Source organism: Colossoma macropomum, unplaced genomic scaffold (genome assembly GCF_904425465.1).
Source record: "Colossoma macropomum unplaced genomic scaffold, Colossoma_macropomum, whole genome shotgun sequence".
Taxonomy (NCBI): Eukaryota; Metazoa; Chordata; class Actinopteri; order Characiformes; family Serrasalmidae; genus Colossoma; species Colossoma macropomum.
Genome location: NW_023494805.1, coordinates 17,418,808 through 17,439,491, shown reverse-complemented (window position 1 = coordinate 17,439,491; position 20,684 = coordinate 17,418,808). Strand labels below are relative to the sequence as shown.

The 20,684-nt window shown below is 40.9% G+C and overlaps 1 protein-coding gene across 1 annotated transcript in view; it reads left to right on the top strand.

Moving 5' to 3' along the window:
- Positions 1-20,684, top strand: part of ctnnd2b (catenin (cadherin-associated protein), delta 2b) — a 111,062-nt gene that overhangs the window by 30,929 nt on the left and 59,449 nt on the right. The window contains exon 3 of the mRNA XM_036597044.1: positions 11,720-11,832. Coding sequence (XP_036452937.1) covers positions 11,720-11,832 — 113 coding nt within the window. The remainder of the gene's footprint in view (positions 1-11,719; positions 11,833-20,684) is intronic.

Here is a 20,684-nt window from a genome sequence, read left to right as displayed (position 1 = left end):
GCCCCTCAGTGCAGTAGAGCCAGTCTGCTGTGATAGGATTGGCTATCTGCAGGTCAGCTGCAGCCATACAATACCACACTTCTCTGTGATAATGATTGACATCACAGATCAATAAACAGCCATATTTACACACTGTTTATTAGCAGTTGATCGTAAATAGTTGCTGTTTATGGCTGACGGTTGATCAATGACCATGAACTGGGTTGTATTCACTAGCCTGCTTATAGCCAACATTGCCAATGGAGTGAGATCTGGGTTCATGATAACGTATAGGGAGTGAGATATAGTGGTATTGCGCCTTCTTTTTCAATACTGTTTCCAACAAGACCCTGTTGATTCACGCTGGCCATTTCCTCTTGAGGGAATGTCATTTTAAGGGCCGTTCCACTACTGCTCATGTGAGATAACCCCTTAGAGGGACGAATGGGTGAAACATAAATTCAAATTCAGGAGCAGAACATGCTTACGTATCATTGCTATGTGACGCAATTTTCCTTTCCAACCCAAAAATCACTGCCAAAGCTAGAGCAAATAAAATATTTAAAAATAGTTAATATTTAAAAAGTACACATTTTGATTTGCTATGTTCACACTAGGCTTTATGAAGCAAGCTATTCCATCTGTTACACATGACTACCGATGTAACCATGAAATGTTATATGGGTTATATGAACTGTGGGCCTATGCCAATGTCCAATGTTTTTCATGCCCATATCTGCTGATACCAATGTTGATACACAAAAAAATATGAAATGTAAGAAAGGGACTAGATCTGTACCAAAAGTATGTGGACACCATCACTCCTATTCAAGTTTGTTGGACATCACACTCCAAAACCATAGGCATTGATATGGAGTTGCCCCCCACCCCTTTGCAGCTATAACAGCCTCCACTCTTCTGGGAAGGCTTCCTGCAAGATTTTGGTGTGGGCCTGTGGGAATTTGTGCCCATTCAGTCAAAAGAGTATTTGTGAGGTCAGACACTGATGTTGGACGAGAAGGCCTGACTCACAATTGACGTTCCAATTCATTCCAAAGGTGTTCAGGGGGGATGAAGTCAGGGCTCTGTGCAGGCCACTGGAGTTCCTCCACCATGTCTTTATGGACCCCCCCTTTGTGCACAGGGGCACAGTCATGCTGGAACAGGAAAGGGCCTTCCCTAAACTGTCGCTACAAAGTTGGAAACATATAATTGTCTAAAATGTCTTGGTACACTATAACATTAACATTACCCTTCACTCAAACGAAGAGGCTTAGCCCAAACCCTGAATAAACAGCCCTAGATTATTATCCCTCCTCCACCAAACAATACTGTTGGCATTATGCTTTCCAGTAGGTAGCCCTCTCATTGCATCCTATAAACCCAGACTTGTCCTTGAGACTGCCAGACAGTGAAGCATGATTCATCACTCCAAGGAACACGTTTCCACTGCTTCAGAGTCCAGTGGCAGCGTGCTCAACACCACGCAATGTGGCAATGTGAATACTGATCTTAGACTTGCGTGCAGCTGCTCAGCCATGGAAACCCATTTCATGAAGCTACTGCTGCACAGTTCTTGTGCTGATGTTGCTTCCAAAAACAGTTTGGAACTCTGTAGTGAGTGATGCAACAGAGGACAGGCGATTTTTACACGCTATGCGCTTTAGCTCTTGGTTGCCCTGCTGTGTCAGTTTGCCTGGTCTAACGCTTTGTGGCTGAGCTCCCAGATGCTTCTGTTTCACAATAATTGCGCTTACAGTTGACTGAGGCAGATCCAACATGGCAGAAATTTCTCCAACTGTCTTTTGGCAAAGATAGCATCCTATGATGACAGTGCCACGTTTAAAGTCACTGAATGCTTCAGTACAACAACTGTGTTTATAGAGGTAGCATGCCTATGTGCTTGATTTTATTCATCTATTAACAATGAGTTTGGCTGAAACACCTGAACCTTAGAATTAAGAGGGGTGTCCACATACCTTTCGCCATACAGTGTAGCTGGATTTGCATTACAGTGGAATATAACATTTATTTGTATAGAGTAACGAATGCAGTAAAATTAATAAAATAACACTAGCCCAGCACCGCCTAAATAATCTTCTCTTCCAGAGTACAATAAATAAATTATAAAATATCAGTTTGATATTGATATAATGAGAGTAATTTCATTTTAAGCAATTATCTACTGATACTATTACATCCCTACTTATTATGCTAGCATGCTAGTTAGCAAGCTAAGCGCTGTATAGCTAACAACAACAACAAAAAAAGAAGAGCATGGTTCTCATTCTAAACCTGAAGGGTAAGACAAATATTTATTCACAAAGTTTATGTACCTTACAGTCTGACTTTTAAAAAAGCTGTTTGCATTGCAAAGTTGCTTAGCTGGCAGATTAGCTCATCGAGGCTAGCCCATCTGAGGGCAAGTGAGTTCCTCTTGAAATATACACTGTCATTGCCCCTCCACCCCTCGTGCTGCGAGTGGTGACTCGTGTAACGTAGGTGCTTTGCACTTCTGAGTAGTGAGGCGAAGGTGACCAGGGCATGCTAAAAACAGTATTGAAATGCAAGGATGTTGTGTGATAGTGAATGGTACTTCTCATGTAGGCCCTGTGTGTATGTGTCAGGATGGCCGCGAGCCATTTTAGAGCCCATGTAGAAGCATTGGGGAGATGGAAATAGATCATGACAGGCCCTCCACTAGTTTTCTGTGTTTTGCTCGTTCTCTCGCTTTCAGGAAAAAAAAAAAAACGGCACACTCTCAGGGTCGGGAATCTACATGGGGAATGATAAAGTAGGCCACAGCCATAGGCTGCTCTGGGCCAGTCTAATAGCTCTCCTATCAGAGAAGGGAGATAAAAATAATGATAAAAAAACTGTCTATCCATATTCTGATGGCTTACGCTGCAAGCCTCCCGCAGAACGGGGTGCTCTTCCTGAACTCTCTCTCCTTCTCTCTCTTTCTCTCTCTCTCTTGTTCACAGACGACTCTCAGCCACACCCCACTGGGTTATAACAGGACATGGCATGCTCTTTCAGGATTTTTGTGATGTGAAGGAGTTTGACTTTTCTTTCATGCTCATTTGACTCTTTTTTCTTTTTATGCACATTATCTCTTTTTATGTCTGTCCAGTTTAGTCTAGGAATTCATAAGGTCATAGTGTTACAGTACAATCCACCATGAACATCTCTCTCTCTCTCTCTCCCTCCCTCTCTCTCTCTCTCTCTCTCTCTCTCTCTCTCTATCTATCTATATGGGATTGTATATGTATGTTTATGTGTGTGTGTGTGCGTGTGCGTGTGTGTGTGTGTGTGTGCGCGTGTGTGTGTGTGTGTGTGTGTGTGCATGTATGTGCGTGTGTGTGTGTAGGTAAAAACATATTAAAAAGCGTTTTTAAATCCCTGATCATCTCACATGTTTTGTTGATTTTATAGGTAAAAATACATTAATACACCCTCTACATGGAACAAACTTAAATATGCATTAAATATTGCATTTTTCTGCAGGTTTTCATGCACAATTTCTATTTAATGGCTGAGTTTATCATATCGAAAAAACATAAAATGTAAAAATGTGACATAACCTTTGCACAGGCCACTGTCTTATTTTTACTCTTTTTTTCAATATGTTAAAGGGCTCATATCCTACATTTTCCTTTGCCACTTATGATGCCTGTGCAGTTTTGTCTACTATAAATATTCATAATTAATTTTTCCATGACCATTTTCCAACCTCTCTTTATCCCTTACAGTTAACCTCGCTGTTGAAACACACCTTACAACTTTAACATCAATGGGTGGAGCTTATGGAGAGGTGGATAGATGTAAATATGTTGTTTTTTGTAACATCACAGAAACAGTGAATTGAACCAGCTATTTTTGCAGCGAAGTTTCCATATATGGACTGTATGGACTGTAGAGTGAACTGTACATTTTGAGACTTTAAACACACACTAACTCAACACAACAGCCCTTTAAATTAAGCAAATAAACAGTAAATGTGCATCAGAATGTGCAAAGCAATGTTCCCTATAGAGGACAGCTGTGCATTTAGCTACAGTGGCAGCCCATGATAGTAAATAAACATATTCATTCTAGGTCAACCACTAGATGGCAATCTTCTGTTTAACTGCCATTTATTAGAAGGAATATAATGGAGGTCACCAAACAAAAATCTCCAATTAACTAAATTTTGGGCCTGGTTTTTTCAAATACGTTAGTATTGATCCTGTAATGTATCCTCCACTCCTGTTATGCAGTAGCAGCCCACAGTATCCTGGAGAATTTTAAACACAGCAGAATATCCAGGTCTCATGTGTACGAGCGTGCTTTGTTTGCAGCTTTCAGAATTGCACATGTAAGCTTTCTCTTATGACCCTCTCACAATGCCAGTCTCCCCTGCATTGCCACATGCTAATATAGTGAGGCCACATGGCACAGGTTAATATAAACACCCTTAGCAGAATATGAGGGTGAGACACTAAGAGTCAACACATTCCATGACATTGCAGTAAGCCCTTGCGCTATAGTGGAAGCATGTGACATCAGTGGGTGCTCAGCAGGATGTCTGAGGCTTTGTCTTTTGTCTTGTCAGTCCTTTACAGGATTTGGGTGACGATCCTCCCCCATTTAGCACAGTCATCGGACTCTAACACCTCAGTATTCCTGTGTCACCCACGACAAATGATGAATATATCCTCAATTTTTTAAGCCCTATTCAAGCTAGATTACTTTAACCTGGAGCAGTACTGTATTTTAAGAGATTACTGGTGAGGTCCGTGATTTTAATCCAGTACAAATCTGCATCCTCTCTAGTTTTTAAAAGTCTGACAGTAATAATTCCAGGTGTTTTTTTTGTAACTCTTTAAACCCAGAGCTTCCTCAGTAACAGTAGTCCTGTTGAAATCAGCCTCATGGTAATGTAATTACCTGTTAATCTCTTTTCTTATATTATAAGGCTTATTATGTAGTAATTCCATGGAAAACTGAGCGCATTGGCTGGGTTATTCTTAAAGGGCTTATATCCTACATTTTTTCTTGTATTTTCTTAGAAGTGTGGATTTTTAAAAGTCTTCATACATTTGTACATGACCACTTTCCAACCTATTTATCACTTAGCAAAGTAACAAAAAACAGGCTGTTTTTGTTACTATACCTTAAAAAATTGGGGTGGTAACCTCAGGGGTGCATCTCAGTACCTTTAGTTTTGGAACATAATTGTACAATGATCCATTGAAATGATGTTTCCTAAGTGGTATTGACTCCACACACCCCGCCTCATCTCCAGCCTTTTTTATTGTTCAGTTTTAAAACATTAGTTTATAAAAAAGTACAAATGCATACGTTTCGCTGAGAAAAACCTATTTAGGGTACCCAAATGGACCTTAAAACCACTGTTGTACCTTTGAGAGTACAGTTACATTGTTTGTACCTTGATGAATGAAAAATGTACCTGCTCAGAACCTTCATTTCTAACAGTGTAATAACTTTGACATAAATGAGTGAGGCTAAATGTTTGCAGGCTGAATAGGTGGATCCATGTAAATCTGTTGGTTTTCATGATATTACAAAAATAATAGATAGTTTTGCAGCTTATTTTCCATATATGAGCTCAACAGACTGACAGGTGAATAGTTTGTTTTGAAACTTTAATATTGCTTACATACTACATCAAACTCTTTGATTTTAAAAAAGCAAAAACAAAATTGTTTTCCATGATATGGAACTTTACGTTATAGGAGTGAGAAATGCAAGTCTGGCAAGGCCTTTACACACTGAGTGGAATTTATTTGTGCGATTTATTCGGAAGATAGTAAGTTAATTCGAGCATGTGTATATTTGATGATATCAGGCACACCTAACAAACATTACTGCTCATTCTCTCTATTCCATTCCATTCTCCTCTACACCTCCAAAATCTTCCGGAATAGGAGAGGAGCAGTAGGACTCGAGGGCTACAACTGGGCTACAAATATCTGAGCTATATGTGAAGCGATAAAGCTTTTCATGCTACTTTCACTTTGCCCAAATGAAAAGTAGCCTATCTGTGTCCCTGTTTGCCCGATGTGTGAGGAGCAGAGATCTTTTTGCATGTGAAAGTGTTTCGGTGTCCGATGTATACGTTTAGATGTAAAAAAGTCTGAATATTTCTTAATTTTGTGTTGTTTATTTATGTTATCCAGTGAAGTGCCGGTCATGTGGCACTAACGTGAAAATAAACAGATACTTTTTCCAGTATGAATCGGCCAACCAAATCACTTACAAATTGCTAGTCCTGCTCAAACATGGAAATGGGTCTGTTTTGTGTGAGTTTGTTTGCGGAGCAGACTGTACTGGGGTGATCAGTCAGAAGATTCTTCCATGGTTTGACCAGTGAACTGGTGATGTACATTTTCTTACTTTGCCATGCTGTTTAGTTAAGAAAATTAACCCAAGCACTTTGGAAGAGTGGTGCATTGACACATCACCAGGCCTCAGAACTCCATTAGCTGTGTAGCAGGTTACACTGAGAGAGTGTCGAATGCCTGAAGCCATTAGCAGCCTTTGTGAGGAGAGTGTGAAGACGGAAATTGCAGCCATCTTTTTAAAGGGGTAGTATTGCTCAGGCCAAATTGCAGTCATTTCCAATTCACTCCGAATTTCAGACAGTCATTAGTATTCTTTTGGCGAGAGACTGACAATCAGTTCATTATATCTCTATTCCGATACCAACAGTGCTTTAAACAAATGGGTTTTTGTGGAGCGGAATCAGTGAATTAGCCCTTTTAATGACTTTTAGTGTTCCAAAAACTTTCAAGCCAAGAGGCACCAAGACATTTCAATAAGTGTGAAAGTTCATGAGAATTTTTGTAACTGTATAGGGAGAACTTATGACACTGTTTATTTTTTTCTTAGCTTTTCTTCTGAAAAAGCTCAACGCAAAGCAGAGGTGTCAAAATTCATACTTCACTCCAGAGCACTGCTCTCTCTGAGGCAGTGGGGGATTTGAGGCTTCAGCAACTTCTTTGTACCAAAGGAAACATTACAGAACAAATCCAGCCAAGCTTGGGATCTCTCCCACCAAAACTCCTCTGCATATCAGCTCTTTGGTGAGGTCTGCTGGACAAAGCTGCCTACAGTTGTGCCTCTTGTTTGGGGTGGTGGTTGCTTGGCTGGTTGGGTCAGGTTCACAGATGGCTTTGGTCTCATTAAGTTTAGCAGCGCTTTAGCAGTTGGGTTAAATCCCACAAGGACGTTAGGAGGCTGACCCTGGGTGGCATTTTGTAATCAAATGGTCTTCTTTGGGGGAAAAAAGTTAAATGTCAGTCTTTGTCCACAGGGTGCAATTAGGCATTTAGACCAGAAGACTACAGTCAGCTCCTGAAGCACCACAATCTCATTCTCTTTCCCTCAGCCATTTATTTCCTCTACTAATTAGACTTTTTTCATCCAGAGTTACAGTATAGCAGCGTGAGCTATTGGCTGCACATATATTTTCTCATCCTTTTTAACCAACCACTGTTTCATCGTTTTGCCCCTAATTACATAATTGCAAACCCATTGCTGCTGCCATGATTCATAGTTTCTCACACGAGTAAAGAATACGTTTGTTCCCCTTACAACTGATTCAGTGATCACTTGTCTGGAGGTAACCAACATTTTTATAGGATTAGCACATTTTACTCAGACCTTTGGTTTGGTATTACCATGAAGGAGTTTGTTAGTCAGAACGGTGACAGTAATTGTGGGCCAGTGACTGCTCTGTATGTCTGGGCTGCCTGCTAGCACTGATGCCTGCATGGGGAACTATATTCAGAGGTGGGTAGAGGAGCCTAAAACCAAAGTAAATTCCACTGATTATTCAAAATTTCTGCACAACTCATAACTGAGATGTAACCAAAGTGATTTAGCGTGCTTTAATGCACATTGGTGGCATCTACAATGCAAATATAAACATTGTATTTACTATTCAGAATGACCAGTGAACCTCTTGTCTTCTGAGTTTCTAAACGTAATGTTAATACAGCAAAACAGTGATCAAACAGAAAAAAAAGTTTTATTTGGAAAGTATTTTTCCAAATAATATCTCCGCGCCATGAATTGGTGCATTTTAGATCAAAAACACATCTCGAAACATCTAAAAATCGTAAAACCATCTCTTGGACATCAGATAACGTATCTGTAATCATTTCATGCTGTGGCCTTTAGATGTATCTTTCAGAGTCATTAAATGCTTCAGATGTCTGGTTCCTATCACCACTGACTCAGCAAGTTTATGACTTTGTTTACATCTTAACTACTTAATTATGCATTAAACTTTGAAAAATCTGTGGAATTCCTTTTTAAGTAAAAGTGTTATTATATGACTCATGACTCATGTAGAATTTAAAGCAGCTACCAAAAAACTACTGAGTTCACCTAATTCCCTGTGGAATTGCTGTGGAACTTATTAGTACATCCAGCATCTATCAGCATAGGAACTAAAGCTGGTTGCGTCCTTTTTGATCCTTTTAAATGTTAAATCTCCAGAGAAGGAAGTGTGAGCAATAGCACAGCTATGCAAGTGCTGTCACCAACAGAACAGAATGCAGTCATACGCAAGAAAGGAATTAGGAGTGAAATGTAAATGACTGAAATGTAACAGAGTGAAAGGTAGATCTCTTAGAAATATCTTGAAATACAATTTGAAAAAAGTACAAATCTATCAAAATGGTACGAAACCACACATGTAAAACTAGAGGTGGGCGATATGGCAAATTATACAACAGTTAGTTCCGGCCACACAAGCTGATTGGTTGAGAAGCGTTCTAACTGTGCTGTTATTTCGCCATAACAACACAGGTTTTTCACAAACACTGTATCACTCCACTGAAACGCCGTTGCTAAGCAACGACTTTGACAGCTGTAGGAGACCCTCAAGCCATTTGAACATTTTTACTTCTTACTTTGCGCACAAATAGAAAATGGATACTTTTAAGATTACATTTGACCTACAGTCGATTTGGTCAGACTCTGAAGATGAGACTACACTAAATTCCTAACTGTCAGTTGGTCTGTGTGAGGAGCTGGAGAACGAACTGCTGGCTGTGCAGCGAGTGAGCGGAGCTCGTTACTCTTTTTTTACAATACTTGATGTGTCATGATATTTATTTTTTCTGACATCTGATAAGTTACAACAGACGAGGTAGTACCACATTTAAAAAATTATGAACACAGTAATTTGTATTCAACATTTCACACAGTGTGCTGTACTAAATCCAATTAAACAGGGCTAATGATGTTCTCTCTGTAGTCAAATATACAGTTGGGAAATGATTTTTAAGTACTTCCTGTATCCTCAGTATGTTCATATTGTGACGTATCGTGATGTAATTTGTAACGCTAAATAGTGTCACATTGCCCAGCTCTATGTAAACCTAACTAGTTACTACCCACCTTTACCCTGCTCCTGCTGACAGGAGACCTCTCCAAGCACAAGAGAGCCTGGCCACTGTAAAGTAGGCCACCGAGGCCGAACAGGCACTTTAGTACTAGCAGATACTCACATGAATGGAGAAAAGGCCCTTCAGTCTCTCTGCTACCCCCAAAGAGCCTTTCACTACCTTCCTCTGTCACGTCCTCCTCCTGCTCAGCGGGAGGGAAACGCAGATGGAAGGGGCGTGGTCTGTCCGTAAGGGGCGGGGCATGTCATTGTGACGCACCGTTGCATAAATAACTCTAGGTGGACGGTGGGATGGGGGGGATGGGGGGTGGGGTTCGAAATTCTCCGTTGCCATGGCGACCTTCGCGCCTGACTGCGCTCCCATTATTCGGTGGCCGCTAACGGACTCTTCGCTCCCGCAGCGGACTCTCCGGTTAAAGAGGAGCCGAGTGCGGTGCGGAAAGGGAGCTCTGCTCGTTGTGGCTGGCGGACGCCGGTTCATTCTTCTCACCCGCGGTCTCCAGAGCTCCAGGTAAGAAGGTGCCGCCGCTTTTCGGTCGCCGGAGCAACAGGTGCTCGGCGCCGTTTAGCTCCTCCGCTCAGTTCGGTGAGGTGGTTAGTAGCGTTAGCATCTCTGCGTTAGCAGAAATGCGGACTTCATTTATTGTGCTTTAGTTACTATCCTCCCCTCCTAGAGACGCCTAATAAAGCAGAGAGAGGAGTGTGTCTGTCAGCTTCTTGACCTTTTCGCGTTTCAAAAGAAGTGAAGCCTCTTCCCGCCTCCGAGCGAAGTCTTTCCACTTCAGGCTAGCACTAGCTAGTTAATGATGCTCCCGCTCAGTGGGCAGAGACTCAGCTCGAGCAGAGCTCCAGTGCCGCTTCACTGTGGCAGAGAAGTCCCACAGCTCGCTTACTGGGGGCCCTGCACACTTGGGAATCGTGTTTTTCGTCTTTTCGGCGTAATTAGCTCCATCCCAGTTCCGCCAGCCCCCAGTAGTGTATAGAGCCTCTCTTCCTCAAGTTGAATGGGCATTTCTGTAGCCTTCATCTGGGCTCCTGCCCAGAATAGCAGGTGATGCTTTTTGGCCCGCTCTGTGACTGAAGCGCCTCGGGGAGAGGCTTTGACCTTGTGGCTAAGTGAACTCATTTCAGCCCTGTCACAAAAGAAGTGGGAGCTTTGCATTGACTGTTGTAGCCCTAGGCCATGGTACACAGTTCTCTCTCTCTCTTTATGCCTCTCCCTCCTTCTCCCTCTCTCTTTCTCTCTCCCTCTCCCTCTCTCTGAGTCAGTGATGTAGTTAATTGTAAGATAGGCTATTAAGTAAGAATGCAGGCTGTGTCTTGAGCCTGTTTTGAAACTGTACCTTGGTGGTCTATGTTTATTTTTAAGAGTTTACAATTTGTTTTATTGATTTAGTCATTTGTTCACTTCACTGGTGAACTGTTCCAAAATGTTTCACTCACTCATTCTCCTCTCACTCTTCTCCACAAATATAAACAATGTGTACATAATCACAGGCTGGATATTGTAAAGGCTTTTAACCTATAAAAGGATGGAGAAAAATATTAACATGAACTTTTAACTTGTTAGTAATCAGACTTGTAGAAGTTTGGTTACATTCCCAAAGATGTGTCTCATCCCAAATCTCTCTCTCTCTCCCTCTCTCTCTCTTTGTCTGTTCCTATCACTGTCCATGCGTCTCTCACTGACTAGATTTTCACAGTGATTACTTTAAAGAGGCACATTGGGATTTCAGTGTCTGATTTAGCATTGACAGGTTTGTCATTAAATGTTAAGTGGTGCATACCTAAGTCAGCAGTGGGGGAGTGCTCATTGCTTCCATTGCCCTCTTACTTTTTACTCTTTCAGTGGATTGATTTCAAGAAAATGCTGATGGTCTAGCCTTCATAGTGCAACAGGTTGTCACCTAACAATAAAGTAATACAAATTGTAATGTTTTAGGCAGTTTAATTTTTTAATGTTTATATAAGTATTTACAGATTTAGATCTTGCCACAGTGAGTAGAGTACCCCATAACCAGCTCACCATCTGAGTTAGTTTTAGCAAACGCTTCAAAAGAAATATGAAACGTATAAGAGATCTGTATTTGTTTTTTATGTTTGTTCTTATTTCTCAGGAAAAGGGAAGAGACTTCAGTATAATGACTGAAGTACGCATGAATGCACAGATATGCTAGCAGTGTATTGCATTGCTTGCCTGCGCTTGAAGTTCTGTGTAAACTTATGCAGCGCAGTAAACACATTTAATGACATGATTACATTAGGGGTTCGTGTGTACATTCAGTGAACATTCAGTCTGTTTGTTTATTTCTCATGAAGGAACTGCAGTTTGAAAGACTGACCCGAGAGCTAGAAGCTGAGCGGCAGATTGTGGCCACCCAGCTGGAGCGATGCAAACTGGGATCTGACACTGGGAGTGTGAGCAGCATCAGGTAGGTCGAATGGAGCAACCACAACTTACTAATCTAACACTAACCAACAGCTTGCTTACCTACTAGGGCTGTGTATTGTTTGTTGATCATTATTGTGACATCGGCTTTGCAATACTGATGTCGCAGAGGGCTCCAATATGCAAATAAGCCACGGTTTTTACTGAATGCTGTGAGTATCTTGACCAGTCACAGTTCCAGATCAGTGTTTATGTGGGTGAATCGGGTCATTAATTAACCATCACATTTTTAATAGACCGCGAGGCATCTTGCGATCACAATATGTAGAAGGATAGTCTTAGTCCACAGTTTACCCACTAACCAAACCCTAATCTACAGCCTCCTGAACTAACCCTAGCCATTTCCAACCCTAAAACCAGCTGTACACGTCAAATGAAAACAGTGTTTCAAAGCAAAACTATGTTTTTTGGATGGACTGCAGTGGGTTTAGTTCATATGGTGCAGTGTTCACTGCTTGCTTATCAGACCTCCTAAACACAGCATAGAGTTCTCTTAAAGTATACATACAACCATGTGTTTTGCGGTGGTTCGCAGTTTGTTCTTTTGTCGTTTGAAGTAACCCACCTTACTGCATCAGCTATCCTAGCCCAAGCAGTCTCCTCTTGCTTCACACTGTCAATAAATTGTATTGCATCTTTTTGTCTGTTTCGTTGTCTCTTGTGAACTCCGAACAAACTGCAAAAAAGGCTTTAAAACGGTCTTGTCTGTTCGAATGAGGTGCTTCTGTTTACTGAAGCTGCATTGATTATACGAATCATACATTGTTTACAGTGAAGTTAACACTGCCAAACAATGTGGAATCCTCTTTTGTGACACTGCAGAAAACATCCGCAGAAGAGGGCGTCTACTCAAAAACCAATTAGTAACTGTTTTGCAGTAATATCTGTCTCTACTCAAATGTAGACAATGGGTTATATTGTCCAACATCGTCAATTTGGTCTCTAATTGACCACTCAGCCTTCTGAGTGCAGAAAGATTTTAACAAGATCTTATTCAGCATCCGAAACAAGATTTAGTTCTTCAGAGGAGAGGTTAATCAGTCTCCTACAATGAAAATGAAAATCATTAATTGTATTTGAGCAGGAGACAAGGGAGAATGCGTTAAATCGAATTCAATGGCCTGGCCTCTGTCTCTGTTGATAAAGAACAAATCTGTATATTTAATCGTCTGTGCAGCAAGCTTCACATCCTAACACTGCTCAGCTGTGATAGATCGGGGGTTGAATCAAACATGAGTTGTTTTGTTTGTAGACTAGGATGTAGCTTTTCAGTTGATAAACTTGTTGCAGGAGGGCTGTGGAAGTGTTGTTTTAGTTCACGTGGAAGAAATCAGAAATCAGCATAACTAGCCTCATTTAAGCAATAGAACACAAGAGGGAGTGTGTTATCGCGAAATAACATCACGGCTGTAGATCATCACAGCCGTGATGTTATAGCGATAACACACGACCTTGAGTGTTCTATTGCTTTTATACAGCAGTTAAATAAGTAAAGTAGGAAATAAATAAACTGGGCCCTGAATGTGGCATTCAATATGTTTTAAAGTTAGCAGTTCCTTCCGCCAAATTGCAGTTCCTTAACAAGCAGCTTGTTGCTACGTCAGAGTAAGGAACTCTGCTCACTCACTGCACAGCCAGCAGTTCGTTCTCCAGCTCCACACAGACCAACTGACAGTTAGGAATTTAGTGTAGTCTCATCTTCAGAGTCTGACCAAATCGGCTGTAGGTCAAATGTGATCTTAAAAGTATCCAGTTTCTGTTTGTTCACAAAGTAAGAAGTAAAAATGTTCAAATGGCTTGAGGGTCTACTACACCTGTCAAAGTCGCTGCTTAGCAACGGCGTCTCAGCGGAGTGATACAGTGTTTGCGATAAAAACGTGATGTTATGGCGAAATAACAGCACAGTTAGAACGCTTCTCAACCAATCAGCTTACGTGGCCGGAACTAACTGTTGTATAAAAATGTGTAAAACGCCTGCCATTGTTGTAAGGGTAAGATCTGTCTGGATTCTCTCGTGTTTACTCTCATGTTTAGATCTTGAGGTGCCAGTTAACCGTTACTGCCCTGGTCTTAGTGGGTCAGATGAGGTCAGGCTTCTCTGCACAGCTTGTTGCCAGACAGTTGGCTCAAAGCCATAAGCAAGCTGCCTGTACCCAAATATCCTTACAGTGTTTCCACAGCAGATCTCATCTAAACGTCCTCAGCTTCGAATGCAGAATCCTTCACATTCTCTCTCAGCAATCAGCCACAACAGAGATTTCATAATGGCAGCCTGTTTGGCTTAATAAGCTGAAGCTAACCATTTAATAGACTTGTCATGCAAATAATTATTCTTCTTAGTTTGCATACAAAATTACATGCATGCAGTTTAGGATAGTTCTCCATTCTCTGTCTCTGCTCAGTTAAGGCTTGAATTTAGTAAGTATTTAGAAAGTATTGTGATAGCAAATATTTGTTTTATTGAAAAATATATTTTAGCATGGCTGCACACAATACATATCTACTAGAGAAGGATTCACCATTATGGGAATTTTTGCCGATATCCAGTATTTTCCATGATCTGTATCTGCTGATGCTGATACATTTGTAAAATGTGGAAATTGGAACTAAATCAACATTGATTAGCATTACAGATTAGTGTAACGCATATTTGTAGAGAGTTGCAAATGCAGTGAAATAAATAAAACGCAGTATTTTAGTGCAGTAGCCCAGTGTCCTCTTAGTGTTCTGCTCTTCCACAGTGCAATAAATAAAATATATCAACGAATATAAGTTTGAAATGTCTGTCAAATCTAAAGAATAAGAGCCTATTTTTTTAAAAAGCATTTATCTGCTGTTATGGATATGATTCTGATATTAATGTGCATCCCTAGACAATAACGAGCTTTTTAGCATTTTGGGGATCTAAATTTTGTTCAGTATATTTTGTTACAAGGTACTGAGGAAAAAACTGGAAGTAGCCAATATATTAAAAAGTACCTTGAGGAAGAATCCAGTCGCGTTAAGCAAGTGCCCCAATTGTTTAATGAATCGTGGCTCTTTTCAACAAAGGCTCCATTTTGAAGTGCCTGAATTGTGGCCTAGTTCTGAAATAAATCATCAGGTACCCCAGAGCACAATTGTTCGTCAAGTCATTGATTAGCTGAGGTGTAGGAAAACAAAAAATAAGCCTCTGTGTTGTCCTCAGTGGCTAATGGAAACAGCAGCTAAGTAGTCTTATTGTCCAGTGGCGTGGCTAACCGGGCCAAACTCAGGCACAGCCCCAAACATCTGCTCGTGTGAGCAAAGCCTTTGACTTGCTGCTAAATGCTCTCTGTTGAGTCTCATCCTGTCGCGTGGAGCTGTCTTGCTAAACGCTGTCTGCCGGGCACAGCGAGGGAGTATTAAGCCAAAGCTGTTAGACTGTTTTCCTGCCAGATAGGTCCAACAGCCTCCCATGGGCTCGGCATATAGCAGCTCTGTATAGACGTGGCAGTCAGGAATGAGGAGCGACAGGCGCATGCTGTGGCGGCTTTGCTGGGAATGATGGGGATGATGCCATTACAGCATGACTGACAAGGTTTCAGGCTAGCATGCCTGAAGTTACAGGGCTGTTTAGGAATAAGAATTTGCTTGAATTGCGTTTTAGCTTGTTGAAACTGTGAGCCTTTACTAAGGACCGAAATGAGTGGGAATAGCTAGGCGACATTGGAAGTGGTTTTAGAGTGATGCCTGAAGTAATTGGCATTTTCCACACCAAGCAGGTGCATTACCATTTGTTTTTGTTTGTTGTGGTCTGTTTGTTTATGCATTGGCGGAATTGTGTGGTTGAATTCTGTAAAACCCAGTGGGTCTAAAGTGTAAATAAAGAGAAACTGACAAAAGAAGGGCTTTTGAAGGTCCCTCTAAAATTCGGTTATGCCGAATAGCATTATTTGTCTCTTAAATGTCATCTTCACGGTACACCATAAAAAGATGTGGCATGTTTATGCTCAAATGACACATGGACGGAAGTTTTGCAGAGAGGGCACCGTGACAATGACTTTGACTTACGGATATAGCTCACCCAAATAGATGGCATTAAATAAGATCTGCAGCAAACGTGTAAGCTTTGACAGTAGAGGACAGCCAGGTATTTCTCCAGAGCAGATAAATGTACTTCCACTTTGATTCATCTGTACATCCTTGTAATTTTGCATGCAGTTTATAGAAACACGGGCCTATTTCACAATGCACATTCAACTAAGTCGGAGTTCCTGATTAAGTTTTAGCTTCAGAAAACAACTGTGGTTAACTTGATTTATGGCAGCGGTCGACAGCTTTCTCTGTTAACCCACGATTAGATTCTCAAGCTTTGATTTGATTAAAGAAAACGTGACATTTATAACGAAATCGCAAGAAACGGCTTGATTGCTATGAGGAAAAATAAATCGTGCTACATAAATATGTGGAAAGTAATGCATTTAGAATGGTAAAATGTAGAGCTGATTAGTGCTTGTTGGAGTAATAATTACTTTATATTCTTAATATCTATGTAGTATGAAAGCATGATAGCAGATAACAGAAAAGCTATATTTTTCATAAACCAGAGGGGTCCATCTTCATCAGAAGGCTGTCCACAGTTGGTCAGAAGCTCACCCTTAATCATCCGAAATCCTAAATTTAACCTTTTCTGGAGCGGCAGAAGTTGCCGTGGGAATGTAGCCTGCTAAAAAAGTACTCCACTATCATGAGAAAATCCAGTGTTAGTTCAAACTAAGCTTAAAGTTAGCTGTCTGAACAAGAAATCCTGCTTTGTGAGATCACAGGTGTGCATGCGCCTGGATGCTATATCAAACAAAAATACACATTTGAAGCCATGTAATCACACATATGAAGGCACAGATTCAGCACTTGTCTTGCACTGCTAACATGCTCATCACTTATATGCCAAACGACACAATCCAGCATGATCTGCAAGGCCTTTGCTAATGATCTGAGGAAGTGACTAAGTTAAAGACTACAGCACTTAAAGTTGTACTGTAGATGCTGGGAGTAATAGTGGTGTAGGAAAGCCCCCCATCTGCTGGCGTACCCCGGGGTGTCTCACTCAGTCAGGCCCTCTCTGCTCTGGCTGGATATTAGGCTTATTAAGGCTGTCTGCCGTGCTGCCTGACTCATGCTAAGCGCCTCCCCGTACAGTAAGAGGGAAGTTGGAGCATATTGATCTGGCAGCCAATCTGTTAGGCTTAAGAGGAGATGAAAGCCCGACTCGGCCTGGGGCTGAGAAACGAGGCTAGGCTGAACGACTTCAGCTTAACCAGACTGATTTAAGCCCAGTCTCAGTGCAAGACAGATCTACAGAGTAGAGCAGAAGCCCACCATCTCCTCTGCAGATGAAGGCGAGAGTAGAGGGTAGAGGAGAGTAGAGGGTGTTGGGCAGCAGAGTCGGAAACATGTGACAGGCCATTTAAAGTAATACATAATGCCAACTGAAACCAGCAAGCTTTTACTTGTTGTTGGCCATGTGTGCTCTTGTCTGTGTGGGAGTAATATTCTGTCAAAAATAATTTGAAATATTGCATCAAAGGAGAATTTCTCATTTGAGGAGATGGTACAGGCTTGAGGAAAGGTACAGGCTCTTTTGATCAACCACACAGTCTACACTCCAAACTACTTAACAAGTAATAAAAATATGCCTGCTAATATTATCACAGGGTTTTTGTAATGGCTCATTATCACATCTGATGCAGTGGCGTGTGTGGTATTCGGAGTGTGACTCAGCGGCACACGCAGAGAGGAGTGGCAGCGCTGACCGTTTGATGGCTTTACGTGCCAGCTGGAGCGTCACTGCAGGCCTGTGGCACAAACCCAGCTTGCCCTGTGACAGTGTGGCCGACTGCCGGACACCACAGAGCTGCCAGCATAGCCTGGCGTTAACCTCGCTGCTCGCCCCTCACACGTGCCATTACATTCCTTCTGTCAGCCCCTCAACCCCACACTTCCTTCCCACACACTTCAGGAGAAGCTTTAGGATGACCAGTTAATCACTGGGTTAGGGTTGGGCAAAATTCAGGAACAATTAAAAATAACTAAAAAAATCTATAGACTAAAGACTAGTTTTTGAAATTCTTATTTTATAATTAAAAAAAAACACATTTTATCAGTTGGACTACAGTTACACAATACCAGCATTTTTATTGACAATTCTCAATACCAATTCAGTGTCACAGTAAAAGCTGAAATGCCATTAAACACAATCCTTTATTTATAAATTGTTATTAAAGCCTACTATGATTAGCCATTCAATTGCTAATTCTGAAAGAGTTATGAACATAGTGGTTGGCAGTTTTATTTAGGATGTTGAGAAAAAGAGCTGGCAAGCACAGTAAACCTCAGTGAATGGGAGAGATCATTCTGCTACCCACAATCATACAAATTTGAGTCGGCTTGGGTTTGTTTTGTGCTCTGACAATATGACTGACGTCCAGAATATTCAGTGGCACCACATGTCAATTGAATTTTGGGGTCCACTATTTTACCTTGCTCATCTGACTCAAATTCTTGTGCTCTGTAATGTCTTTTTCATTTGAGATGTACTGGCGGTTGTGGTACTGTGGTAACAGCAGTACAGGTCACCCTGTTATTTTTCTGGTATGCGTGCAGTCAGACGAGATTGTGATACCGTTACCATACTCATCACAACCATAAAGAAAAAAGTGTTTGTATATTTTCAGTTGTGGTATCAACTGGCCACCAAAGTACCGATACTTTTAACATCACTAATTTGGTCAAATAACGTTTGTATTTGGCATTTGTTTCCTGCAGTGACCACTGGTCAGATGTGTTGAGCTTAAATGTCTTAAAAAAAAGTTCTCTACTTTCTGAAAATGAGTCCTTTCCTTTGCAATGACCTTTAAATTGTGTTTGTATATTCCCTACTTTTCAGAAATTCTCAGATAATGTTTGGATGCATCGTGGGCATCTTCTTCAACACCATTAAACATATACACACAATAAAGTGTCAAAGCTGCTAATTGCTGTATCAGTGCAAAATTAATATTGTCAAGACTGATTATCAAATAGTCCAAGACTATGATTGGGTCTCTCAAATGAGAGATTCTTGGTCCAGGCTTTGATGATTTTGCTAGGCACTTCTTGTCATCTAGTACAGTGGTTCCTAGCCTTGGTCCTGGAGTAGCCCTGTCCTGTGTATTTTAGTGTTTTCTTGCTTTAAAATATAGGCACTTCAGCTCAGGAATGGCTTATTAGTTGAATCAGGTGTATACGAGGAGAGAAAACACCAAATTATGCAGGACAGGACTACTCTAAGAGCAGGCTTAGAAACCACTGTATGTAGCAGATGATTTCTCATGAACAGCAGTGATTAATATGTTAGAAGTCGATGTGTAGGTAGAAGAAGCAGTATGTCTGCAGTATGGTCTTCTTTGCTGCTGTAGGTTCAGTGAGAAAGATTTTATGGTGTGAGACAGAGATCTGCATTTGAGAGCATTTAAAAAACATTGGGAGAAGCCGTGAGACAAGCCTCCATGTACCAACTGTTCAGACCAACTGTTCCTGTACTGTATATATGGCAATATCATACCAAGCTTCTGCAGACAAACCAAGAAATGCTGCAGCCTCTTCTCTGTTTGCTCTGAGGATTTTAACAAATACTGTGTCGGCAAAGGCCAAATAGTGTCCTCATACAATGGCCCCAGCAGCAGTGTCCTAGACTATGTATCGGAGATATTCTTTTATGTGCCCAGAAGACACCTGAATACAACTAAGGACCTTGGAGCATTGCACTGTGTTTTGAGTTTGTGAGCTCGCTGTGAGCCATTAACAACAAAAGCAAACAAACCCAATGCTGTTTTCATGATGTGCCTGAGTGTACTTAGAGCCGCTGTTCTGAAGGATGGTTCACTCTAGTGGCCGGGGGGCCGTTGTTGACTGAGCCTGCTCTGATTTACAGTGTGAATGTAAATCTGGCTGTAAGGTGTATTACCTCCAAGCAGTTAAAAGTTTGCTTTGTGGAACCTTCCGTAGGCTTACCTTCCTTTGCCTCTGAGACAGGCTCTAAAGATTCATCTCTGATACAGCATGCCATGATTCAGCACTTTATTCTTCACTCACACATTACTGAATATTCTTTCTCTCATTCTTGCTGTTTTCCCTCGCTCTCATTCTCTCTCATTTTCTTGCTATCTTCTGCTTTACTCTTCTTGCTCTTTTCCTTTCTCCCTATTTCATTCTCTTTCTATTTCTCTGGGACTAGAATGTGTATTAGGGCTGGGCTTCAGGGCAGTGTATTGTGTATAGTGTGATTGGCAAGTAGTAACACAATCCTTGATGGACGATATTGGCCTATGTTAGGGAAGGAACCAGCTAGTTATCAAAGATTAAACAATGAATTGTTACAGCATTATTAAGCTATTAGGCTCCAGTAGAGCAAAAGTTTTCTACACTGGGACATTTGGTCTGATGAGAATCACACGGGTCACGAGTGGTGATGTAATCAATAATTCGAATTAAAAAAAGAAAATATTGTTATATTTATAATTTAGTGTTGTGTGTGTATACATTTTATATATATATATATATATATATATATATATATATATATATATATATATATATAGTGTTGAAAGTGAAAGGATCATTTTTAGTAGGGATGAATGATCAAAATCAGGACTCTATTTATTATTTTGATATTGACTGATCTGTGTTGCTGTTTTATGGCATAAATAACATAGGACAGGTAAGTTCTGAATGCTGCTGCTACACGTATACCAAAATGTTGTAGCACAATTGATCACATTTTACTAAATATCCAGGTACTTCATACTTTCATGTATGTAGCACTTAATTTGATTC